This window comes from Lichenostomus cassidix, chromosome 14 (assembly GCF_008360975.1).
Source record: "Lichenostomus cassidix isolate B80296 chromosome 14, HeHo_3.0, whole genome shotgun sequence".
Classification (NCBI taxonomy): Eukaryota; Metazoa; Chordata; class Aves; order Passeriformes; family Meliphagidae; genus Lichenostomus; species Lichenostomus cassidix.
In genome coordinates, this window is record NC_139495.1 from 3101352 (window position 1) to 3127932 (window position 26581).

Sequence of the window (26581 nt, forward strand, 5' to 3'; positions counted from 1 at the left end):
ATCCAGAAGATCCACAGCTTCCCTGGGCACTCCAGCAGCCCCATATCTGTGTGGTGTTTGGTGCCCCACAGCTGGATACAATGTCTCAGGTGGGATCTCAGGCAGAATTCCTCCCTTCCCTGCTGCCCATGCTGTGGGATCAGCCCAGGACACGGGTGGATCATGCAGAATTTGGTTTACATTTTTACAAATTATTTGCTACACTGTCACATTTCCAGGACAGCCCTCGAAGCAGTGGAGTGGCAGGAAGGAGGTGGCACAAGGGGGGGGGCTCCCCAAAAGCTCATTCCCAATTCAGCCTGTGTGAGACGTGAAGCAGCTGGAACAGAGATGAACATCACCTCCAGGCTTAGCAAACATTATCTGCAGCTCTCGGATCAGGTGGAATATGCATGTCGAATCCTCTTTTTAGCATTTCCTAAGCATGGCTTTCAAAGGAAGGCCCCTAAATACACATTTTAAACAAAGACACTAATTTCTGTTGAAATGCTGTCCTCAGCTGGGATAATCGGAGGCGCTGGAGCAAGGTGAGCAGCCGTCTGGCAGCAGGAAAGCTCATCTCCTCCTCTAATTAAGCTGCACATGGACTCCCTGACAGCAAAGAGGCATCCGGAGGCTCAAGACCCCATGATTTATATGGATTTCCTGGAGTTTCTCTTCCCTGCATGATTTACAAGGCACTCCACTCCTTTAGAGAGCACCTTAGCCTTTGTTCTGGTAGGTGCTGTGGAGCAAAGCCATGCATGATTTATACAAAATTTTGTGGGGTTTTGATTAATTCCAAGGATTCTTCATCACTCTGTTGTGCCTTATCCCAAAATCACCATAGATTTCTCTGTTTTCATTCCTTGAGTTACAAAGTCAGGGACTAAAGAAATAATTATTTCTGGGGCCTGTTAGGAAAAAAAAAGTAAGATTTTCTGGCCATAGGTGATTATAATTTCTGCAGCTGAATCAGTGTCCCATAACTGACAGAGGATAATGGATTTAATAAATAACTCTGAGTAAGTCTGATGTTATTTTTAAATAATTTCAAAAACTGTTACTCTAATCCCTCCGTGGCTGGCAGAAAGGAGGATGCTCAGAAGTTAAAATTAGTTCCTTAACGTTCAGCCTGGTGTGGAGTTACAGGCGCTCCAGGGCTGTCCTGGTTTTCTGGGGCATCCGCTTACAGTGGAGCTGAATGGACATAAACAGCTGCCTTTGGGAAGTGGGAATGAGCTCCCACAACTCACACAGCCCTGCTGCTGTTCTCCTTCTCCCAGAGCTCAGCAGGAGCTCCCAGCCCAGCTGATGGGATAATCAGTTGGTGTTACACTTCACAAGCTGTCTTCCTGCACACAGATTTCCTTTCCCTTAATTCCCAGGGAATTCCCAGCTCCCCCAGGCCTCTATCAATAAATACAAATCTCTTCTGTATAATATCAACATGACTCTTTTCCTTTTTGTTTTTCAGCGCCTACATGTCACAGTGATCCCGTTTCTTGGCTGGAAAAAGGACCTGGAGAACACTTTGCCTTGAAAAGCACCACAGAGTTGGTCCCACGGCCACAGCAGGAGCTGTTTCAACTGAATTGATGGAAAACCATACTTCTTTCCTCCTCCTCTTTTTCCTCCTCCTTCTTTTCTCTCCGGTGGAAATGGGCTGACAAAGCTGTTCAGCTGGGGAAGAGAAGGCTCCAGGGAGACTTTTGAGCCCCTTCCAGTGCCTAAAGGGGCTCCAAGAGAGATGGAGAGGGAATTTGGACAAGGGATGGAGTGACTGCACAAGGGGAATGGCTTCCCACTGCCAGAGGACAGAGTTAGATGGGATATTGGGAAGGAATTTTTCTCTGTGAGGATGGTGAGGCCCTGGTACAGGTTACCCAGAGAAGCTGTGGCTGCCCCGTCTCTGGGAGTATCCAAGGCCAGGTTGGATGGGGTTTGGAGCAACCTGGGCTAGTGGAAGCTGTCCTTGCCCATGGCAGGAAGGTGGAATGAGATGAGCTTTAGGGTCCCTTTCAACCCAAATAATTTCATGATTCTCTGAATTGACATATCCCCATGGCTCCCTGGCTGCAGGGGAACAGGGGCAGAAAAGCAGGACCACATTTTGGAGGCTGCTCCACTAAATTAAAGAAAACAACAAGCTGCACCTTCAGCCTCAGAAAATCCAGCTGCAGTGCTCAGCTTTGCCTGTGGCTCAGCAGCAAGGCAGAGATAACAATAAATCCCTTCTCCCACCTTCTGCATGTCCTGATTAGACAGACTGTAGTGGATGGGGCTGTTATTATTCCCTGCCTGTTCTGTGCCTGGCACAAAGCAGCTCCAATCCCAGCTCCTGCTCCTGCCCTGCACCAACAGTAGCTCTGACAAGAAGCTGGTGGATGCACTGGGGAGGTCACAAGCTGCCCAACCTCTGCCACCCCAGGAGGGATCAGTGCAGCCTGTGGAGTTAGCACTGCCTCCCTCACAGACTGTGTGCTGGGAGGATGGATCCCAACTGAAAAGGGAGGAATTTCCAGGCTCCATCCCTGCCACACTTAGGAATGCCCCACATCCATGAAGGCATGAAGCTGTGTCAGGGAGGGTTAGGTTGTATATCAGGAAAAGGTTCTTCCCCCAGAGGGTGGTGGGACACTGAACAGGCTCCCTAGGGAATGGGCACAACCCCAAGGCTGCCAGAGCTCCAGAAGCATTTGGACAACACTCTCAGGCACAGGGTGGGAATGTTGGGCTGTCTGTGCAAGGCCAGATTTTCTGGATGATGATCCTTGGACTTGATGATCCTTGTTGTTCCCTTTCAGCTCAGGATATTCCATGATTCTGTAATCCACCAGCAGTTACATCATCAGCTGTTTCAGGAGCCCACATGGATATTTCCTTGCTGTTAGTGTAACTAATAAGCAAAATTAATTTGTTGATGTTTATTTAATGGAACTACACTGCTGCTGACAGAGAAGATGCTGTGTGAGAGCAGCCTTTCAGGGGCTGGCAGGGACCCCTCCCTCTGATCCCCTTCCACCAGCTGAGGCTCTCCTCTCACAGAGGGGCTGCTCCAACCAGCTGCTGTGCCTGTGCAGCATCCCAGGATGGATCCCAGATGTCCCTGCCTCATCTCACCCTGCCACAGAGGTGCCACATGCTGACACCTTTCCTGACCCATACCGTTCCCTGCATGCAGTGAGGGTAAACCTATTCAAGAAGCATGAAAACTACATGAAGGAAAATCAGGGCTTTTCTCTCAGGGCTTAAAACAAGTGTTTTCAGATCTACCTCAGTCAGAGCCTCATGGAGGTGCAGTGGTGGGGTGAAGGGTGGCAGAGTGGGGGAGAACAGCCTCAAAAAAGCCCTTACAGTGAAACTACAGCTTCTCATACCTGTCACAATGTGGATTTTCAGCTTCAGCACACAAGGCTGAGCTCAGGGGACACTGTCATGTAGATTTAGGGTTTTATCTCCTTTCCTCTCCATTAGCTGTGATACCTTCTTATTATGCTGAAACCCAAAACTTTTCTTTCCTCCAGTGGTTGTTCCCTTCCCCATTTGGCAAATATTGATCTCTCTGTGTCCTCAGCGTGGGTTCAAATCCACCCCCCTCATCCTCAGCCTGCTCCTGGGGTTGATTGTGAGGCAGTGCCACCTCTCATGAGATCAGGGACCAGACTGAAGGACAAGGAGGGGACATTCATCCATTACACGTGTTTTTCTCTCCCCATCCTCTCCCTCTGTGCGCTGGAAGTGACAGGGAACTGAACAGGATGGAGCTGATTGTGCTTGGCAGGTGGAGAGGGAATGGAAGGAGCAGGGAGAAAAAGAGCAGCCCAGGATAACCATGAACTTCTCCCAGCCTTGTTTCACATCCTGCAGCACCTTGGGCGAGAGCTCTCCAGGCAGGGGACCAAAAGCTGGGGGCTGGCCTGTGCAGGAGGCTGCCCCCACTTACCTTGGGGTGTGATTTTAAGCCAATTTAATTAAATTGCTTGGCAAGGTTGCAAGGACTCATCTATTTCAGCTTGAGCCAGGCCTGTTTTGGTTTAGTGTTGGCTGATTAGGAATTAGTGGAAACAAACCGCTCAGAAAACAAAATTAGAGGGTGCACGCTAACTTTTGCACCAGATTAAGTTGAATTAAAAAGCAATTGAAATGTAATTTTCCTGTCTCAAGCAGCCAAGAAACAAGATAATGCAACCAGTGGCACTTGAAGCTTAAAATCACAGCAGCCAGGATTAGCACAACTGGCTTTTTAATGCCTACAAACAACAGATTTATCTGAAGGCCTTTTCTCAAACCTCCCCTATCACCTTCCACATACAGCTGTGTACAACTCATTTGATTTGCCTTGCAGTGCAGAATCAGTGTGACCCCAGGACTTGAAGCAGCCCTGCACAGGGATGGGATGGCAGAGTCCAGAATGTCCCCCACAGCCCAGGACACTGTACAGGTACAGGCTGGCATCACCCACAGAGGGTCTTGGCCAAAAACAAGACCAAAGCTGGCAAAGCATAAATACATGGAGGAGATCTGGGGTGGTGGGTGAGGCAGGAAGGCAGCTCCCACCATCCATCCTCCTGCAGGTGAATCCAGGTGAGGGAGCCAGGTGCAGATAATGGGGGGCTGTCCTGGCAAGAGCCAATCATGGAGGGGAGCTGGGGGTTTGTGGCCCCATGGGGGAAATAAAAGGGGCAGTTGAGGGTAGTGGGGCATGAGGTGGAGCTGGGGTAAGTGGTTTTCTTCCCCTTTGGTGTGGTTGTTTATTCCATTATAGCCCATAAGGAGGTTGTTGGCTGGGCTCTCCTGGCTGTTTGGGGCTGTGCTGGGTCTCCTGCTTGGCTGCTGGCAGTGGGTGGGTTGTGGTCCCTTCTGCTGGGGTGGGGAAAGCTCTCCCAGAAGAAGAAGCTTTCTGGGGTGCTTGGCTTTGTTGGGGGGACAGAGGAGGGGAAGCTGGAGGAGCCCCTGAGGTTTGAGTGTAGGGATTAAGGCTTTGGGGGATGTTGGATTGAGCCAAAAAGTGGCTCAGCTTGACCCATCTGGAAGCTGCAGGAGGTCTGCAGGTGGGTGGATGGGATAAGAGCTGTGCTGGTGCCTGGCCTTGGTTACTGGGGCAGGAAGCAGGGGGAGAGATGATTAAAAATGCCACCAAAACCTTGAACTTAAAACTGTGGTGTGAGAGAGCCCTTGGAGGCTGCTCTGAGCTGCAGGTGTTGGCTGTAAGCCTGGAGGGGAGAAGAGGAGGCACCATCTGTGTGGGATCAGCCCCTGAATGTGTTGATGCACAACCAGGGTTTAGGGGTCCCATGATGGTGTCTGGTCTGAAGATATCTCCCCTCCTGCTGGCTAGGAGCCTTGATTTCTCTGGCAAAAGCTGTCTTAAGGCCAGCTCTTGGTTTATTTGTGTGTATGTCTCTGGCTTTTACTAGGCGGTGCTTCTAAATTATTTTTATCTGTCCCTATTTCATGTTGCTCACCTGGCAGCCCATACTACTTGCTGAGTTTCCAGAACTCTTTTTTTTTTTTTTTATCAGCTGAACTTGGTCACTTCATGCCACTGCATGTGACTGTGGGTCTTTCCTAGTTGGGGGTACTTGTGGGGGAAGCCAGGTCGAGCTCTGTGATGGACTGACAGAGGCTTGGATGTGGCTGCATGTCCCAGATCAGACCCTGAGCTGCCCCTTTTTGAGGCAAGGCACCTTGCCAGGCTTGTGGTGTGTGTCAAAGTAATTGCAAAAGCCCCAGGATCAGGGCTGGAGGAAGGGGGTGTTCCTGTGATCATGGGGAGTCTGTCTGGCTTCCTCCTGGGATTGCAGCAGCTGTAATTTTTGTAGCCTGATATTAAGTGGTAGTTTGTGCTTGTATTTGGTTCAGAGGCTCAGCTGCAGTGTGTGAGGATCCTACCAAGCCCTGCTTGGGGCAGAGGACCTCCAGTAGCTCCCTTGCTGGGAGTGTGGGGTGGAAATGTGTGGCCCAGGCTGCTGGTGGGACTGGGGGGTCCCACCCCCCTCAGTGGCCAGCAGTGGACGTTGCTGGGCAACTGTGACCTGACTCTGCTCTGTCCTGACTCCCAAGAGCACGTGAGGGTGTTCAGCATCTCTCTCAACCCTGCCAAGATGCCGATCAGGAAGCACAGCCAGCACATGAAGTTGTTCAAGAACAAGGGCAAGGATGAAACTGTGAGTACCCAGCTACCTGTGCCGCCCCTTTGGGACTCAGCAAAGCCCACTGTTGGCTGGAGCTAATGGGGAGGCTTCTCAAGGTCTGTGGCCCTAAATCCACCTGTGTGAGGAAGCAGGGAAATGGCTCTGGATCCCTTCAGCTGGGATGTCTGGGTGGCTTTTGGGATGTGGTGTGGGGCTGGCTGGGCTGCAAGGAGTGTGGTGGCACAGGCAAAGGGGATGTGGGTTTTGGGTGGTTGATTGTGGGCTGGGGAAGGGAGATGGCTCAACCCCAGCCTGCTGAGCTCTGCACAGCAGTTATCCCTGCAGAGCTGGGGCTGGTATGGGGTGTCAGACGTGGGATCTGTCAGCTTGATTTAAGCCAGTAGAGGAGATGAGGCTTTGCCTTTCAGGTTCAGAAAATCTACTTTTAAAGACACCCACTGGTTGCTGGTTCATCCAGCAGCCCATGTCCTTGGGAGGCACTGAGGGAGAGGTTTCCTCTGTCCCTTTTCCCACATCACCCTCCAGGCCATAGTGAGGAGATCCTGTCCCTGCACTCCTCCCATGGGAAACGTGGGGCAGAGGGTGGCAGGGATGAGCTCCCTGGGGACTGGGGTGCTGCAGACACAGGTGGGATGGTGTCCTCCTTCCCCCCAGACCCTGAGGAGGCAGAGAGTGGAGGTGAGCATCGAGCTGAGAAAGGCCAAGAAGGATGAGCAGATCCTGAAGCGCAGAAACATTTCCATCCATGTGAAGGATGGGAACCCCTCTCTGAGACAAGACGGAGCAGATGAGGTGAGTGCTTGGTGCTCTGCACCTGGGCATGATCAGTGCAGCAGGCATCATTTCCTGCTTGGACCACTACCAACTCCAGCTGAGGTGACCTGGGTTATGTAGCTGGTGATGTTCCTCATCTCCATGCCCAGTGCTGGGGAGTGTTTCAGACTGCCTGGCCTTTGTCTGTGTGCAATTTTTCACGGTGATCATGTCCTGCTGGCCTCCCTTGATGGCAGGTAGAACAGGCTGGTGCTCCGGCTTGCTGGGAGCAGCTCCTGTCTGACTCCCTGCACAGCCAGGGGTAATTACTGAGCTTGCAGGCCCATTATGGTGTCAGTGACTCTTTCAGTGCTTGATTACAAGCATTAATTGCCTTTAAGGCTTTTGTGGATTCTCTTCCTCTGCCTCATCTCGAAACTGTGTTGCATAAAGAATAGACAGTGCTTAGATATGAAGTGGTGACTGAGTCGGGTCTAGACGGCTGATTGACTGCTGAGATTAAACCGGAGGGAATCCCAGCTCCCTGTCTGACTCTGAATCATTCCCTGTGACACAGATTATTCAGCCGTCCTGGGAGGAGATCGTGGAAGCCGTGAATGGGGATGACACCCAGCTGCAGCTGCTTGCCACCCAGGCCACCAGGTATGCATCCAGCTGCTGGAACTGCACTGGGGCAAAAGGCCACCAGTTCCTGTTTGAGGGACCCCACACTGTTCCTCATGGCTGGCTGTGCTGCATCCTCTCTCACAGGAGAATGCTGTCCAAGCACAAGGACCCCCCCATCAATCAGGTCATCGAGCTGGGGATCATCCCCAGGATGGTGGAATTCCTGGGCCGTGCTGACAATGCTGCCCTGCAGTTCGAAGCAGCCTGGGCACTGACCAACATTGCCTCTGGCACCTCGGAGCACACCAGGGCTGTGGTGGAGGGAGGAGCCATCCCAGCCCTCATCTCCCTGCTGTCCTCCCCACACATGCACATCAGCGAGCAGTCGGTGTGGGCTCTGGGCAACATTGCAGGTGAGGGGACCTGGAGGGGCATTTGGAGCTCCCTGATGGAGCCAGGGACTTGATGATCCTTGTGGGCCCTTTCAGACTTGGAATATTCTGTGATCCTGTTGGAGATAAAGCATTGGTGCTCCTCTCCCTGCAGCTTTGTCTACAAGCTGCTGCCCCTATTGAACTCTGTAACCCTTCAGCCCCTTGGTGTGGCCTGACAGTCTTTGAACCCTGTGTTTGCTCTGCAAGAGGATTTTGGCCAAATCCAAGGGCAAGGCTCCATCCTGCTTGGGTGATTTAACCCACTAATGTCACCATGAGGAGAACCGAATTGATCATGCCTGGTTGTCCTGCAACCACCCAGCCATGCTGGCACTCCAGTAAATACTTCCCATCTGGAAATGCCTAATGGTGTGTGTCTGGTGGGTCACCCAGCCCTGGCCCTGCAGGTCTGATTGCTGTTTGATGTTGATTGCATCTGCTCAAGTCACAAGACAATGACCAACCCTTTTTATCTGTCCAGGGGATGGTCCTTACTACAGGGATGCTCTTATTGCTCGTGATGTGATTTCTCCCTTGCTGGCTCTGGTGTCACCTGCAACTCCAGTAAATAATATTCATTTTCTTGATTTAACAGCTCTTAATCCCTTGGGTGATGGGTGAGCCCATTGTCTGCCTTGTACACAACAAACTGTTTGTATAATTGAATGTTACCCTGCTCTAAACTGCTTTTATGGCTCTGCCTATGCACAAAGCTGGGGATGCCAAGCAGACACTCCAAGTCAATTCAATCTCTTCCATCCTTGGCTTTCTTATCCATCTCTGACTATCTCAGGCTAGGAATAAGGTGAGACTGGTGCAAGGCAGACTTGCATATACATGTGGAAGGGCTGAACTTGCCCTTCAAGCTTCCTCCTGCTGCTTTGTGGTTAATCTCTAACCTTCTGCAATGGTTCCTGTCCCACTGTTCTCTGTCTCTGGTGCATAAGAACCCTCACAGAATAATGTGGACTGAGAAGCTCTTGGGGGCAGTGAGGCTCTTACACCTGCCTTGTGTTTCAGGTTGGCTTCCTGAGGAACATCACCTGGACACTGTCAAACCTGTGCAGGAACAAGAACCCTTGCCCTCCCTTGCATGCTGTGAAGAAGATACTGCCAGTCCTCATCTCCCTCCTGCACCACGAGGACAAGGATGTCATCTCTGACTCCTGCTGGGCTATTTCCTACCTGACCGATGGCTGCAACGATCGCATCCAAGTTGTGGTGGACACAGGGATTCTCCCAAGGCTTGTGGAACTCATGGACAGCCCAGATTTGATTGTTATGGTAGGGAACAATCAGTGATCTCCACCCTCTGGTCCCTTAATGCAGAAATTAAGAAGGGAAGGCACATGTCCTTGTTCTGTGTGGCATCTGTGGTGTGCTGTCCCCTCAGCCTGCAGAACTGACTGCTTGCTTGTCAAGCCACTGCTCTGTTCTGCCTGCTGTGGCTGGAGGCTGGATAGAGACTCTAAAGCTGCTTAGAGCAAGCAAGCAATCACCCACAATGCTCTCCTTGTGTGGAGGATCAAGCACTTAGTTGAGGGATCTTGCTGGGCTTTCTGACATGTATCCCTCGAGGTAAGGACTCTCCTCATCTCCTCTAATCTCTGTCTAGACTCCAGCTCTCCGTGCCATTGGCAATGTGGTCACAGGCACAGACCAGCAGACCCAGGATGCCATCAATGCTGGTGTCCTGACTGTCCTGCCTCGGCTGCTGAGGCACACAAAGCCAGTGATCCAGAAGGAAGCAGCGTGGGCTCTCAGCAACATTGCAGCTGGGCCTTGCCACCAGATCCAACAGATCATCACCTGTGGGTTATTGCCACCTTTGGCAGAGCTGCTAGATAAGGTAAGGGATGGGCACAGTGCTGCTGGGGGAGGATTGTGTGGGGTTCAGGGGGCCTGGGATGGTTCATTTGTGAAGCACTCAGCCCAAGAGCCACCTGAGCAGGCTGTTTCAGAGCTGTTGAGATCGTTGGGGCAGCCTGAGCATCCTGATTTGTCAGGACACCTGCTTGGAAACACATCCTGGAGCTGCTCTTGGCAGCTCTGCCAGGTGTCCATGCATTGCCCAAAGGGCTGGGAAAGGGGTCAGCCCAAGCTGAGTATAAGGGAAATTACTATCCTCACCTCACACTGATCCTAGAGCAATGCTAAAGCTCTAGGAATGTCTTGCTGTACTGCTTCTCCAGGGTGACTTCAAGGCTCAGAAGGAGGCTGTGTGGGTAGTGGCCAACTTCACAACTGGAGGAACAGTGGATCAGGTGGTGGAGCTTGTCCGTTCTGGGGTCCTCAAACCTCTGCTCAACCTGCTCATGGCCAAAGACAGCAAAACCATCCTGATCATCCTGGATACCCTTTCAAATTTCTTCCTGGTAAGATCTGCTTGCTCTGGATGCTATTTTTCAATCTCTTCCTGATGAGATCTCTTATATTTTATCTTCCTTCTCCAAAAGAGCATCAAGGAGTGAGCCAAATGCTTGCACTGTGTGGTTAGACCAATGACTGATTTTTGGAGGAAGAGAGAGACTTCAGATTGTCTAAATTGCTCTTGGGTTGTCTAGAGGGCTTGGCACAATTAAGTTCCCAAAGTGCTGTCCTTCATCCCCTGCTCACTGCTTTGGTTGGCAGTCCCCAGCAGGGACTGCTATTCCATAGGCACCAGAGTTATATCCCTGGCACCAGGCAGGGACCATAAATTCTGGGACTGTGATCCTCTGAATTGTAGATCAGGGCTGTAAACACAATAAAGACCATCTCAGACCTGTTACTGATGTTCTGCTCTCCAATGTTACAGGCAGCTGAGAAGCTGGGAGAGACCGAAAAGTTTTGTCTGCTGGTAGAAGAACTTGATGGTCTGGAGAAAATTGAAGACTTGCAAAACCATGAGAATGACATGGTCTACAGAGCTGCTGTGAACATCATAGAGAAATACTTTTCTGGTGAGGTATGTGAGCCCTTGCTGTTTCTCAGCTGAAAATTTGAAGCTGTTACACACTGGAATGAAGCACAGAGTTTAAGGATACTGAGAAAGGTTTTTGGAGGAGACTTCCACGTGACCAGAGTAGTCCTTGCAGCTTCTTTCAGCTGCTTTTAAAGGTCTGCAAAAACTCCAAGTTGTCAGCCAATGAGTTGCACAACAGACATGGATGCCTTGATAGCATCTTGCTGCTGGAATTTAAACTGGCATCAGCTGGAGTTACTGCAGTTACTGATATGAATACCAAATGTGGAGAAGTTTCCTCCTTTGGAGCTGAGCTGGCTTGTCACTATGAATGGCAGCCTCCTACTCAGCTGATAACAGTGCTCAGGTTGCATTTGGATTACTTGACCCTTCTCATGGTAAGGAATCTGTGGAAAAAGAGGATAGGACACCAGCTAGGAGCTACAAGAGTCCAGTGACTGTCACAGATGCCATGTTAGGTCCTAGCCTTAGGCTTGCAGATGGGAAAACATCAGGGAAGAGGCTTAGAGGTCTGGCAGACCTCGGAGCTGTGGCTCAGTTTGGGTGTGAGCTGCAGCAGGGGACAAAGGTCTGGTTTAGTTCTTTGCCAGAGCAGGGTCTGTGGGGTGTCCCTGTGAGAGGATATGGAGGAAGTTCTCCTCACCAGCTCCTGCTGGAGGGTTTGGATGCCAGGGAAGCATCTCCTTAAGCAGTCCTGGTTTGTTGCTGCTCCAAGCAGGCCATTTAATTTGAGTGAATTCTGCCACTGCAGCCATTTATTTTTTCTTCTGTCTCTGGTGTCTGAGCCCAGAGGCTTGGCTGCTTTTGTGTGTGGGCTGCAGGGACAGCTTCAGGGTGCTGCAAGGAGCAGGAAGGCTTGGCCCTGAGCTTAGCAGCTGGATTTTAAAAACAAGAATAAAAGAGTTGCTGTAAAAAGTTTAGTTTTATTCAAATGCAGTCCCTATAACTGATTGCTATCATTATCTTCTTAGGAGGAAACAGACCTAGAGCCCCAGACTGGTGAAGATGGGCTGTATGATTTCTCAGTGGAGAAGCAAGACTTCAACTTCTGAAGATGAAGCACAACACAGTTCTAAACTGGTGGGTGGAGGTTCCTTGGAAGAGCTCAGACATCCAAACCACGAGGAGCAGAGGTGCTGAGCCTTTTTACTTCTGAAACTTGTCAATAAATTGCACTTTTGGCTTTGTATCTCTTGCCTTTAATTATTTTTCCCCTCCTTGTATCTGCTTCTGCAAATGATATAACTTGATTTTTTCCAATAGCATCTTAAGGCCTTGCAGAATTGTGTTGGAGGCCCTGGGCACGTTTTCTGGGTAAAAACTGAGTACATTAAACTGCTGGAGAGCAGCATCTTACCACCCAATCCTTGTGCTGAAACTTCTAGGCTTGACTTGGAGTGGCTGAAGTAGCTCTGAAAAGCTATTAGAGAAGTGTTTCACCCTTCTGCAGGCAGCATCACCTCTGTGTGAAAGGAGATGCTTTGAGCAGAGCAGGAGATGAGCCACGGGAAGGTGGGTCAGTGTCCTAGCTGTGTTACTTCACCTGGAAGCATTGGAGTGTGGATGTGGGAGCTGCTGAGTAAATTCTGGTCATTTGAAAGGAAAGTTGTTGAAGGTAGTGCAGGAGGAATGATTCACCTCTGCTGCAGCTTCCCTGTTGCCATCCACCAGCCTGGAGCCCATTGATCTGGCTCTGCCCTTTAATTCCAGGGACCTGTATTTCAGGTTTCCATGGTGTGTCCCTGCCCCTTGTCCTCCCTCTCTCCAAGCCCTCCAAGTGTGGTCTCCAGCAGAAGGTGAGGATGGAGTTGAGTCCATGGCACAAAGGTTTTGTGCTGTGGGCTCACAAAAAGCTGCTGGACATTGCTCCATCCTTGCAGTGTTGATGGTTCCCAGCAGACCCTTCCCCAACCCTTTGTTCCCTGGGCCTTGAAGCATCTCAGAAGCTTTGCTCGGGGCAAGATGAGGGAGCAGCTTTTCCTCCCTGCTTTGGGGTGGGGTTTGGCTCTTCAAAATGACCCTGGGTGGGCTCAGGGCTTTGCTTCCTCAGGTGCAGTGGGAGGTGAGGTGACAGGCAGCTTAATCTAAAGGGAAAATCTCCTCTTCAGGAAGCAGAGACTCTCCCTCTGCCCTGCATCTGTTCATCAGAGGATTTATGCATTTCTCCTGCAGGCCACCCAGGGAAAAGGGAGTTGGTAGTAAACTCTGTGCTCTGGGAGGAGCTGTGCAGCTCCAGCTGTGGGTACCAGGGCTGAGTATCATTTATTTATTATTAAAATGCTGGGATCTGATGAAATGCAAAGTGCTTCTGTGGACTTAAAAACATGATAAAGCAATGCCTGAACATGCACAGGGATTGGGGACATGTGGATTATTAACAGGGGTGGTGCTGGCTGGGCTGTGTGTGCTTCCCACTGCGTCCAGGGCTGATGGGCCACCTGGGAAGGGCCACATCTCCCTGGGTAAAATGGATCTGTTTCCTCAGTGTAAACAGAGACAGAGCTGGAACCTGTGTGGCTGCCTTGACTTTGGATTGTGATCCTGTGAGGAGCATCCCAGGTGGCTTTTCCCATGGCCAGACAGGGCTGACCCTTACAGCTGATCTTTACTGATGCTCTGATTAAAATACGCAGGATAAAAGGAGAAATGGGAAATATTTTTTTTATTCTTTTTCCTGCATGTGCTGGACCTAAAGGTGCAGTAGATGGTGTTACACAGAGCCGTGGCCCCAGAGCTCCTCCTTTCCTTCCTTGTGTCTGTAATTAACAATACAATATTGTCCTAAAGGCAGGGGTGAGGACAACGTGCCCCCCTTAGAAAGGGCGTTAGGAGGTGGCTGCTGTCTCCTGTCTCCTGTGGCAGCTGGAGAACTGAGCCTGAAGGATCACCAAGGCTGCTGTGTGGGTGTGTGAGAGACCTGCAGGCAGCTGCTTGCCTGGCCCAGGGGAGCTGCCCTCCCCTGCTCCCTGCCAGCCCCAGGCTCCAGCAGCAGCCACAACGGAAATTTTGGCTCTGGGGCACTGCAGGAACCCCCTTCTCCCAGGGGAGGGGATATGGCAGCTATCTCCAACCCTGGCACACCTTGGGGCTGTTACCTTCGTGTTGTCACGTTGTCTCGTGTTGGAGACCATTCCCCACCTGGCTGCACCCTCCTGTCAGGGAGTTGTAGAGAGTGAGAAGGTGATGCATCAGTTCTGGAGATGGAAAAGGCACTGCTAGTGCTTAGGGTGACGTGTTTGCCCCAAATTAAGACACCTTGACACCCCTATGCCACCTGCAGGCACCCCTGCACACCTTCCATGTCACCCAGAATATCCCCCCATACATGTTCCATGCCACTGTGACAGTCCCTAGTCACCCCCATGTCACCCCCGTTCGACTGTTGACAACACCTATTCAACCCAGGCACCTCTATTTGCCCCTATTCACCTGCAGCCACCCCTTTTCACCCCAAGACAGCCCGAGGCACTCCTATTCCCCCCTTTTTCCCCCACCCCGCTGCTATTCTGCTCTATTCCCCTGTTCCCCCATCCCACTCCTCATTCCTCATTCCCCTGTTCCCTCTCCCCTCGCCAGGGGGCGCCCCCCTAGCTCCTCCTGCGCATGCGCCATACCCCGACCTTCCCTCCTCCGACCTTCTCCTCATGGCGTCCGGCCGCGGCCACGCCGCTCTGCGCGCTGACGTCACCGCCCTCCGCCGTGCGCGGGGGCGTGGCGGGGGCGTGGCCACGGTTCTCCGCGGCCGGGCCGGGCCGGGCGGGCGCGTCGGCGGCGGCGGCGGCTGAGGGGGCTGAGGGCGCAGAGCCTGCGGCGGCCGCCGGAACGCGGGCCCGGGGATCCCCGGCATCGTGAGGAGCGGGCGGGCTCGCATGGCGGGGGTGCGCGGGGCCGCCGGTTGAGCACGGCGCCGCCGCCGCCTCCTCCTCTTCTCCTCCTCCTCCTGCAGGCGCGATGTCGAATCCCGGTACCCGCCGGAACGGATCCAGCATCAAGATCCGCCTCACAGGTAACGGGGCGGCGGCGGCTCCGTGTGCTGTGGCCGCACAGCCGCGGCTGGGCCCGGGGTCCTCTCCCCTCCCCTCCCCTCGCCTGGCGCTTCGCCCCCTCCCCGGCCTGGCCGTGAGGGGAGGGCCGGCCGGGCCCGAGCTCCCTGCCTTGCTGAACTTTTATCCACCGCTTTTCAGTTCCGCTTCCACCTCCGTGGCCCGACGGAGCCTCTCCGCGCTTTCGTTTATTTCTATTTTTTCCCGCCCCTCCGGCGTGGGGTGCTTGAACCCCTTTGGGGTGACATCAGTTTGGGCAGGGCGGGGGTTTGTCACTGTCTGCCTCTCGTTACTGTCAGGTCAGGGCACGCTGCTCCTTCCTGGGGTCTTTCCTGCACCTTTTCCCATTGAAGGTGACAGCCACCAGCCCCTCCAGCATCCTGACCCTTCCTGGGCTCCCTTCTGCACTCTCCCAATGGGGAGATCGCTGTTGATAACTCTCTCCTACACTCTACCCATTTGTGGGAGTCTCTGTGATCTCCTTCCCCCTCCCAGCCCCTTCTGGGGTCTCTTCTGCACCTTCCCTGTCTGTGGGCATCCCTGTGACACCTTTCCCCCTTCCCACCCCTTTCTCTGGGTTTCCTCTTCTCTCCCCCATGGAGGTATCCCTGTGCTGCTCCCTTCCAGACCACCCTACCCCTTCATGGGGTCTCCTCTCCCCCTTTCCCAGGAGGATTCCCAGGGCCACCTCTCCCACAGCCTGGCTTTCAGCAAAGCCTTTCACAATTTGCCTTACTTCACTTTAATTAACAACCCCCCCAACCTCCTGTGTGCCAAGGAGGATAACTCACTTGCTAATGAGAAAATACCCATTTAGTTTCTTTTAGCTGGATTTTTTTTTTTAGTGTGTTTTTTTAATTTTCCCTCCTTCCTCACAACTTGTTCTCACCTGGCACATTGTGCCATTCAGCTTTGGAAGTTCCTTCCCCGTGCAGGAGGTGACACCCTGAGCTGTGTCTGTCCTGCCTCCGTGTGAGGCTTCTGGAGGGTTCATGGATGGATAAACCAATTTATGTTGGACCTTGAAAGATCTGGATTAAGTCTTTTGGAAGCTGCTCTGCTCGATGCCGAGCCTGCTTCTTTAATAGGAAGAGACACAGTTCCTGCTTGTCGAGACTGCTGTGTGAATTATTTAAAAATAAAGTCCAGTCCAGTCTTTCAAAGGCAACAAGTGGATGCTTGGAGGTCACTTGGGCTGGAGAAGCCACAGTGCTGCTCTGAGTGACCAGAATTGATCCCTGGTGAGGGATCCTCTGTGTGTGAGTGCAGAAAACATTGGCAAATAATGAGAAAACGGTGCTGGTTAAACTGCAGTTACAGGTTAACTTGCTCCTGGCACATAACACACTCAGAGGCAGATAATCAGAAAATAAAAGTCCTGGTGCTCTTTTAATCCTTTGATTCTGCACTGCTTGTGCTTCAGAAGGCCAAAGTTTGTGAGGATAATGTAAATCTGAAAATCCTTTTCTTGGATGAAGGAAGGCTGGAAATATTTTTAGGTTGTATGAATGATGTTTGATCTGAAATGAGTTTTGTGGTGATGTATACCAAATGTCAGCTCAGTCCTTAATGTGGCTTATTTTTATGCAAGTCAGTCAATAAAAATGTGAGTTAAGTAACTTAGGCCATGGTCATAGCCCTTCTGAGCTGGAGGAGATAATTTAAATAACAGAGAGAAGCTGTTTGGTTTAATTTTAAAGGCTGAATGCTGCAGCAAAATGCTTTTTTGCTTTTAGCATACACTAGTCTTTTCTCTGAGCTGGGAATGCTTCCTGGAAGAGACTGAAGTTTCAGTTTATTGAGCAACTTGGTAGATTTATTTTTTATTACTCTCCATTTTTTAACTGTCTTGAAGAAATCTCCTGCTTGCTCAAACACATCTTCTGTTTTTACGAGCAGGAAACCTGGGTGGTGTGACAAAAATTGCTGTATTTAATCAACAAATAAATTTCTCTGGGAGAGGTTTAGCTCTGGAATTGTTGGGCAATGCTGAGTTCTTGGCTTGGCTGGGGCTGGGGTGCTGACTTACCTGTTTCAAATAGCTGCAGCCAGCCTGGCTGTTGTTTTCTCATCTCTTTGGCTATTGGGAGATTTGAGCACATTTAAATCAAGACAGAGGGCCTAGTTGATTATGATTTACTACCTGCATTGTGTTTCCTGTGATTAGGCTCTATTTAAGTTTTGCAGTACTGAAAATAGCAGTGTAAATACCACTTAGGCTGAGGATGCCTGTGAGTGTCACTGGGTGAATGGGAAGGGAAAAGTGGTTGAATATCTTGTGATTTTTTTTTAAGACAATTTTTTCCTCATCTGTTGGAAAGGTATTTGTGTTAGCAGAATGTTGGGGTTATTTATGTGAATATATCTAAAAGTTCTTGATCCTCTGATGATTACCAGAATTGATCTCCCAGCTTATACAGAATGATGTCAGTCCTAGCCTGATGCAAATTGTAATGAAATAAAATGGCAAATAATGCATCGTGTGCAGAAATACTAAAAACCTCAATGGAACAATGAGTTGCATGAAAGGTTAAAATGACATTGTGTCCTGTGGATCTCAAATATGCTAATCTCTTGTCATATCTCAGTTTCACCTCTTATTTCCCCTAAAGCCTTCACCCCAGCTGGTGATGCAAGAGCCAGAGATACTCTGGCCTTGTCTCTTGCCCCTTGCAACAGTTCTAGGCAAAGTAAGAGAAAACTTCCTGTTCAATCTGTGATCTTTTCTATCTGTGCTGTCATCAGGGCAGCACAGCAGCGGCGGAATTGCCAGCGCAAGGATGGGAAAATCAAGTCATCCTGTGAGTGCATGTCCTTGCCAAATGTGCTCAGGGTCTGCAGGGTCAGGGAGGAACAAGATCCACAGGCCAGGGGACCTTCACAGAGCACATGTCCCTTCTCTGAAGCCTTTGTTTGCTGCTGCTCCTTGGGGAAGTTCCAAAGGGTTCATCATCTCCAAGGCTTACACACGCCTTGCTCACACTTGTATCACCCACAAGTACTGGTGAAAGCTGCAGTCATGTTGTGCTGGGTATCGGAGACACCCTGTTCCGGGTAGCTTGTAGGCAAAGGCCAGGAAGAAATGGACTAATCATGGAATGTTTCTACAAAAAAAATCTGCAAATTGGGTTCTGGCTTTGTCAGTTCTGGCTTTTTCAGCAGGGTCTCAGCTGGCTGGCTTCTGGGGCCATCATGGAACTGAGCAAAGCTTTATGGATCACTTCCTAGCTGGAGCAGGAAGGGGGAGGATCTCATGTACATGGTCAGATGACCATGTTGAGGACTGATGGCAAAACAGTTTCTTTAACAGAGAAGTTGGAGTTGGTGTAACAGGAGGATCCAAATAATTTTCTCCAAGCACCTCAGTTCACTGTGGTTTGGAGTCCTCAAATTCTCCTTGGAAAACCTGGCCTGGAAAGGTGCTGAGCTGCTTTTGGTGGCAATTTTGGAAGGTGGGTGTAGGTAAAAATCCACCCTGGTGTGAGGAGTAAGAAAGTGCAGTGTCAGAAGCACTGGGGAGGAGTGAGGAAGATGATGATGAAGCAGGTGGTTGCTGTGAGGTGAGGGAAGAGCCAGAGGGAGTTTGGAGGTGATAAGTTTGCTTCCTGTAGGGAAGGTGGTGGTGCTTAGCAGCGGCAAAGAAAGGGGAATAGGGAAGAAGTGACACAGATGAGTATCCTGCACTCACTTCCAGCTCACTGTAGTCAGCCAGTTTAGGGAAGCCCCAGCCACAAAGCCTGGCTGGTTGGTAGCTGGTAAATGCATGGCTTTGGGACTTTCTGCATTTGTAATTCAAGGAATCCATAAAAGAATACAGTGACTTCAAGTAGAAGATAAAACATCATGTTGTCATTAGAGCGATATTCACTTAGGATTGTTACGATGGCACAGGCTAAAGCATGTCCCAAATGTCAGCATGTTTTGTTTGCCTTTCATGACTAATGTATCGATCAGTGCAGCAGAGTTAACTGACTGATCAATGGTAACACTAATATTGGTGACCTGTACACTTTTCTGTCCCGTGTTCAGGAACAATGAATATCTATGTAGGAATTTCCCAGTCAGATATGGTAATACATCCTGGGCTGGCTGTAGTTTTGTGCTTGAGTATCACCACAGGTTCCAGGTGAAGAGCACTGGGGCAGGAAGAGCTGGCTGCACATCCCAGCCTCCCTGGCAGTTGGTATTTAATATCGAGCCAGCTTTGTGCCATGGGGGACACAGTGGGAAGCAGCAGTTGGGTAGTTCCAAATTTTTTTCGTGTGGTAATCTGGGAGTGTGTCGAAATCCGCGTCTCGTTATTTTCTTCTCGTAAGGATTTTCTCTTCCCCACGTCTGCTGGGAGCAGCGGCCAGGCTGTGATTGGAGCACAGGGCTGGAGCTCAGCACAGAGCTTGGCCGCAGATTTCCTGTGTGATGCTGAGCGAGGCACTTAATCTCCCTCTGCCTCCCTTCCCCATTTGCCTTGGGAAGCAGCAGCGTTTTGGTGAAGGTAAATTTGCAGCTGTTCAGAGCCCTACGGATCGAGATGGCAAAGAAGCTTGGGGCATATAACTCTGGGGACATTTAAAAAAAAAAATCTTTCACGAGAGGAAGAGAGAGTGCAGCCTTTGCAGTTGGCCAGCTGACATTTTGGGGCTGCCAGAGTGGGAATCCAAAGAGCAGCCTTTTCCTCTGGGCAGGCTATGGGGAGCAAGTCTCCTTTTCTGTTTCTCCCAGTAAGTCAAGGCTGTGCCAGCACCATTGTCCTGGTGGAAGTAAATTAAATCACCAAAAGGAGTTTGTTTGAATATCCCCCTCAGGCAGGGAAAGTAGAAACAATAACTACTTTATTCCTGACTTGAAACTTTCTTTTGTCAAATTGAATGTCTTCATATAAAGAAATGCAATTTGGGATGTGGTTGTGCAGTTCATGATTTCTTTTTTATTCCATGCTGCCCACCAGTCTAAGAACAGCTTTCTCATCTGTTTCTTGAAACAGCTTTATCACATTTCTAAAATTTAGTAGCATCATCCTTTCTGTTTGTGTTTCAAAATTAATCATCAGTTCTGGGGAAATACAAGCAGTGTTGAATTTCTCAGTGAGGAAGCTGCTCTTACACCACGATGTTCTATGTGCTTGTAGAGGGATTTTACTGACAGCAAAATTGCCACTGTAAATAAAGATCAACAAGCCTCCTTGGTTGTTTCTGAGCTGGCTGGAGGTTTGCTTGGTGGGTCACAGAATGGAGAACTATACCATGGGAATACCATCCAAGTGTGTGGTTTTTGGAGGTTTACCTGGATTGCTGCCCACCTTGAAGCCAGTCCAGTTGCCATGCTTAGAGCTGGATTAATCTGGTTGGATTACTTGCTGCTATTTATGGTTCGTGAATCAACTACTCACTGCTCTGTTGGTTTGGGCTGTCTTGGTGGAGGCAGCAGGGTAGAGCAGAGTGGTTGGGACAAGATGTGGTTAAATCAGTTGGGTGTGAGTTTAGGTCTGTACCCAGCAGAGCAATTCATTTAAGACTTTTAAGTGAAGAGAAAATTAAAAAAGGAGGCTGGAAGAGACATTTCATCTGCCATCTTTTTCCTTAAGTTCGGAATTGAGTCTTCTTTCTTTGTTATTCCTCTGAAAATAGTCAAAATATTACTATGAGAAGGATTAAAGTCTGGAATATCACTAAGAGTGTTGATACTTTCATGTTTTTAATGGAAACAGATGCTGATTTATTCTCCCAGAGTGAAATAAATTGTTACTGCAAGTGGTTTGTTCTTTCCTGTACCAACAGTTGCCAGGGCAGAGAGGAGTCAATGCGATCTTGAGTCTCGAGGTACTTGTTGACAACCATTGTGTTGTGGATCTGCTCAGCTTTTAGGGAATGTCTTCATGGGTCTCACTATGGTCCTTGATGCTTTGCCATCCCAGGGTACCTTTGTGAGGACAGCACCACAGTTGATCCACTTTTAGCTCTTTTCACCTTGATATCTCCTCCCATTCTCTACCATGTCTGTTGGCAAAACTGCAGTTAAGCCTGCGGGTGGTTGACATGGAGCACTTGTATTATGGCTGGTGGTGAGGAAGCTGCTGCTCTCCCTTTGTGATGTCTCAGATGCTTACAAATGAGTTCCTGCAATACTGCTGCAGTAACTCAAGATGTTATCTCCTTCTTGGTCTGCTGACCCCCATTGCCAAAAATTTGTCACCTGCCGTGGAGAAGCTGGCAGAGGAAAACCTGTGCTCACACTTCAGCTGCTTCAGTGCAAACTCAGCTTCCCTGTGTAAATCTAGCTCAAGGATTAGACTAAGATGCTGAGCACTGAAAAGCTCAGGTGTGTGCACGTGTTGGGAGTTTTTGGGAGAGAAAAACAGAAGATACTTTAGTGGTTTCTTGAAGCACACAGCAAGTGTGTGTATCTCAATTTAAAATTAATTATCTAAGTATTAATGTGATAAAAGAAGAAAGCTGCATGTAGGTTTGCTAAATGAGTTAGTGAGTCCATCAGCATGAAGATGCTACATGTTTTTAAACTTCCTTTCACATGTGTTTAAGGGGAAATTCAGTAATTTGTGAGAGGGGATCCCTGGGGATATTTTACAGTTTTCCATGTCTGTGAAAGTCATAAAATATAATGGGAGGACATAGAATAAAAGCTGAAACTTTTTCTATGACATACTCTTTTATGAACTGGCAGCTACATGGTGAATATTTGGGGGTGTAGGATGATAAATCTGATGATGCTCTAGTTGAATTGGCAGAGTAAGCATCCATGCTGTTTCAGAAAGAATCTCTCCACAGGGCTGTAATAGCTTGATGCCTTCCTCTTCAGTAAGTCATTTTTGTCAAGTTAAAGGCCAAAACTCAAACTGGCTTGTTGTCAAGGACACTAAGCACAGCAGGCAAAAATCCCCAAGGCTACCCAATTCCCAGCATAGATAGATAAAGCTGGCAGAGCCTGCTTTACTCGTCTTCCCCTCCCCCGGAAAAAATCCTCTTCCCTGGGTTTTTTTTGGAGGATATGGGCACTATTCCGCATACTAATACAATTTAACAGCAAGTATTTAAATGGAAGGTTTGTTCATCTGTTTGTGGGTAAAACAATCCATTATTGTTTGGGAGTAATGGAAAAATAATGCACAATCCCTGCAGTGAGCTCGCGGTGCTGCAGGCAGCCGTTCCAGCTGTGCTCACCTCGCCACAGCTGGAGGGAATTGCCCTTGGCACAGCAGCAGCTCCAGCAGCACGGCCTGGTGAGCACAGCCAAGCCCTGTGCCTTGGCTCTTGTGTGATGGAGCAGTTCAAATGGGTTAAGCTCATAATCCTAAAGCGTAAGAAACGACGGAAAATCCTGTGGAATTGGACGTTTGTAACAGCTTCCCATGTTACACTCGGGGTCCTGATTCCTGAGGCTGTACAGCAGTTTGGGGATGAAGGGCAGTGTTAAACCACGCTATCGACTGCAAGGATTATTGACCACTGCCTGTTGTACTCCAGGAGTGCTGAGTGTCCCTGAATGTCCTCACTAACGTGCAGTTTTACCCGTGGCTGGTTTGTTTGAATGGTGGATGTTTCTTTCCCAACCTATTATGAAGAAGCTCTGCTGAAGAAAATAAAATCTGTTTCTTTTCCTTTCATACATAACCTGGTTATTATCCTTCTCTTGCGGGAGTGTTTGCTTTCATTGGTAACCAGTAGCAGGAAAAGAAATATTTTTGATAGGATTCAATCTTTTTTCCTCCAAGTTGATGAGATCTTTCTAAATATGTTTCATTATTTGCAGTAAAATGGCATTTTTGGATGAGTGAATTAGGAAAAATAGCGGGTTTTTTTACCTTTTAATACGTTTACAGCTTTGTCTTCCTTAAATATCTGCCCATTTCCTCTAATAATTAGACTAAAATAAAATGGTTATGTATTTATCAATTTAAAGTTTCCATATCTTGTTCACGTCACAAAATAGCTAATTCAATTTGCATGTGTTAAATTCTAGGCTTCTAATTTATCTCCCTGATGTTTCCAGGATAATATTAAAAGCTCTCCTTTGACTTTTTCTTCTGAAAAAAAAAAGGTTGAAACACTGAAGATAGTTGCCTTTTTTATTTATATTGGAAAATAATTTATTTATTTTGGCAACTCCTCACGTCAGTCTGGACTTTTTTTTTTCATGGCCGTGACCTCTCTTTCTCACACGCCGGATTTGGTCTGTGTTGCACCCCAAAGCCAACCGGACATTGCAGCAGAAAATTCAGTCCCTGTGGTCAGTGTTTCTACATTCTTTAGTACATGGGGTGTATGACCTGAAAAGTTTATTGGAAAGGAAACATCTTTAGAAATACAAATGCTCTGTTTTCCTGAAGAGCAAAAGGGAAAAAACCCCCAAAACTCCAGACTGCAAATGAACTGAGTGTATGGATTGTATTGCTGCTTTAACATAATTTGACTACTCAAGTGCAGAATTTAGAAAAATGAGGAATTTCAATTTGATTCAGGCTTGCAGTGATTGATGCACTTCCCAGGGAATCCTTGTTCTTCATCCTTGCAGCTGATGTGTTTTGGTTCCTTTCCCATGTGCAGACATTTGTATAACCATGTAGGAACTTCAAGTCAGAATTAAAATATCATATTTTACAGGTGTAAGTCTAATTAGCAGATACCTCATTGTTGAAAGGGCTTCTTTAATGTTAATGGGAAGAGAATCTGTTACATTTGGTAAACTTTGATTTTGCAACTGAGTGGGTGAGCGTAAGCTAAAGGTCTGATGTCAGCCTTTGAAAGAGAAATTGGGTGAATTTTCTGGGCTCTTGAAGTGATATTTACTTCAGTGCTTTATATTCCAAGGAATTCCGAGCAGTGTCTCTCGTATCTCTTTCTTAAAAACATCTGCAGACAGGTAATGGCCGCATTAAGTACTGCAGTGGGCATGTTCATATCTCATATGTCTGTAAATACCCTACTGAGCAGATCAGAGAGAGCAGAAATGGCTTGGTGAAAAAAAAAAATAATGCCTGAAATGTTGTGGCTTTTGGTATTGGCAGGGAATTGCTGTGTATCTAATTTTTCATCTCCCAGCTATCCCTTACATAAAGCATTTCTATGCTGTGATCGGCTGATGCATTTAACCCACCCCTGAAATGGTTTTTAACCAGAGTGAAAATATTTGTGCTGAGGTCCCCCATGCACAGATGAGTGGTGAAATAAGGTGAGATGAGGTGAAAAGGCAGAAGTGAAGTTGGGGAGGCCAGTAGGTGCCAGAGAATGGTTCAACTGTTTGAAACCCAGCATGGTTCCATCAGCCTCTGAATGTTCTGGAATCAGAGAAGGGCTTCAATGCTGAACTCAGGCTTTAATGACTTTATACAACTTGGTAATTTTGTGATATAACCAAATTCTGTGATGTAACCACACTCGGATTTAAATCTATGCCTTTGCATCTTTTCCCAGAGATCCTGTCATTCATTCAATAAAGCAACATTAAATTTACCTCTGGAAAAGCCCAGGCTGTAGGAGAAAGTGTCTGGCTCTTTGTAAGAATGACTTCTGCATATTGAGCAGTAATTAACTAAAATACAGCATGCTATGTGTGCAGCTAATGTCCCATAATGGAAGCACCTACATCTTCTATTCCTCTTTCCGAGATTTTTAGGGAATGTAATGTTAATAGACTTCTTTCAAGATGTGTTAATTAATGTGTGTGTGCTCATTTGTCGAGCTGTATGTGAGACAGCCAGGCAGCCTGACTCTGTCCTGCAACCCCTGGGTCTGCTTAGGGGAATGGAATCTGCTCCAATAATTGTGCTGTCACCAGCTCTAGAAGGAGACTTTGGCAAACAGAAGAAACACGTAAATAGGTGCTTTTCAGTGTTGTGTTCTTTAGTTTAAAATAAAATACCTCCTCGGAGTTCCAGGTCTGGCTGGTAACGGGGTGAATAACACTTCAGTAGAACCCAGCAGCTTGGACTTCCAGTCACAGTAATTCCTTCTATAATTCTTATAATTTGTGCAATCACAGAAGTAATTTGAGTTGTTACAAACAATGTTTTGATAAGTTTCAATAGAAATTAGCAAACCAGCCATCAAATGGGATTTATAAAAAGTTGCTTGGGAAAATGTGTTGTAAGTAGTCTGCAATTCAAGGCATTTCCTTTGCAGGATGCTTATCAAGTCTGCATGTGCTACTTCCAAATTGAACTAGAACGTAGATGAGAGCTATTTTTGATTTTGGGGGGGGGAAGAAAATAAAGCCCAGTTGGAAAGTAGTAACAGGTTTTTTTCTCATTGCCTTAGGATGCAAATCCTACAAGTGTGCAGAGAGAAAACAGACTTTGAAACAGCTGAAGAAAACAGATTTATCTGTGATGTTTGAGATGATGCTGGTAGTGTAAACGTGATTGAAATAGTCATTGTAGGAGTGGTGAGTAAATATACCAGAGGCTTTTGGATAAACTGACTTCTCTTTGCTGCTCCATATGCCAAGTAAAGGCAAAATGTCCTGCTTGTTTCTGGGATGTTCCTTCCCCAGAGAGGCTGTATCAGGAGGAGCAGCCACTGGTTTTAAGCATTGTCATGTTCCCAGATGCTGATGTAGAGCTCTTCTTTTATGTCCTGGATGTGGTTACCAGCCTCCTCTGGGCTGTTGGAATTAAGATGTTGCAAGACTGGGGGGAAAATGATCCAGCAAATATTTTTTGTGGGGATTTCTTCTAGATTAATCAGTTTTTTAGGCTTTTGGTATTTCACAAATCAGCAGTGAAACCTGGAATGTGGAAGCTGTCTACGCATTTCAGGAAAAAGTGCTGCCTTATTTGACCATCAGGCTGATGGATAAACTTACAGGACAAGCTTAATCTTTTTTTCCAGACTGAAAAATTACCAGGCTGAAAAGGGATCTCACCTGTCATTCTCCTCTAACTAATTTTTGGCTTTTCATCTGACTTCAGTCAAATTTGATAAAGGGAGAGATGTTAAGCATACCAAGGCTCAAGACTCATGGAGATGAGGAGCCTGGGAGAGCAAATCCACCCTCCCATGGTCTGGCAGAGTGGTCCTGGACCCAAACCTGTGTGCAGGGGAGATGTGGGAGAGGAGCTCTGAGGTAGGAAGGGGAGAGACATATATATGAATTAAGTCCCACACACCTATAGGCAAACCAAGATTCATGAACTACAGTGAGAGTGTTTTGGTTTTTTGTTGGTTTTTTTTCACCACAGAATATACCGACATTCTCTGAGGCAAACATCCAGATGGCTTTATCAAGCACCTGTAATAACACTCCCTATATGTTTGTTTGGATTTAGGGGTTTTCTTTTGCCTTTTCACCCAGCTGAAATTGTGCCTTAATTCCTCACACAAAGCTTCGGCTGCGCCCTGCGAGCACATCGCTTCCAGCACCAGCCACTGCATCAACCTCCTACTGGCATTTTTTAATTAAAAGAACAGGACTATCACTTCAAATTAGTGCCACATAGCTTATTGGAGTAAGGAGTGAAATGGTGTTTAAAGGTTTTTCTCTCGTGAAAATTTTTTATTAAAATTTGCTCCCTTTTGGTTTTATCAGTAGTTTGTCATTCAGTGCTTGGACAATATCCGATTCCAAGGTGTGCGAGTCCTCTCGGTGATATGAATGCAAATAAAAGGCTGG

The 26581-nt window shown here is 48.2% G+C and overlaps 2 protein-coding genes and 1 long non-coding RNA gene across 6 annotated transcripts in view; all 3 read left to right on the forward strand.

Moving 5' to 3' along the window:
* Positions 1 to 2311, forward strand: part of LOC146430655 (uncharacterized) — a 31651-nt gene extending 29340 nt beyond the window's left edge. The window contains exons 4-6 of the long non-coding RNA XR_014855062.1: positions 219 to 381; positions 500 to 717; positions 1457 to 2311. This is a non-coding gene — a long non-coding RNA (uncharacterized LOC146430655). The remainder of the gene's footprint in view (positions 1 to 218; positions 382 to 499; positions 718 to 1456) is intronic.
* A 3709-nt stretch (positions 2312 to 6020) lies between these two features.
* KPNA7 (karyopherin subunit alpha 7) lies at positions 6021 to 12105 on the forward strand. Its single transcript, XM_085074488.1, has 10 exons — positions 6021 to 6149; positions 6792 to 6929; positions 7468 to 7553; positions 7662 to 7930; positions 8433 to 8515; positions 8972 to 9235; positions 9567 to 9800; positions 10144 to 10326; positions 10749 to 10898; positions 11888 to 12105. The coding sequence occupies exons 1-10, from the start codon at positions 6087 to 6089 to the stop codon at positions 11966 to 11968; spliced, it is 1551 nt and encodes a 516-aa protein (XP_084930614.1). The 5' UTR covers positions 6021 to 6086; the 3' UTR covers positions 11969 to 12105.
* Positions 12106 to 14660: 2555 nt separating this feature from the next.
* The window catches only part of SMURF1 (SMAD specific E3 ubiquitin protein ligase 1), a 43607-nt gene continuing 31686 nt past the window's right edge, over positions 14661 to 26581 (forward strand). For all 4 annotated transcript variants that reach the window (XM_085074494.1, XM_085074495.1, XM_085074496.1 and 1 more), the window contains exon 1: positions 14661 to 14922. In XM_085074494.1, the coding sequence (XP_084930620.1) occupies positions 14868 to 14922 (55 nt within the window). In that variant the 5' untranslated portion in view covers positions 14661 to 14867. The remainder of the gene's footprint in view (positions 14923 to 26581) is intronic.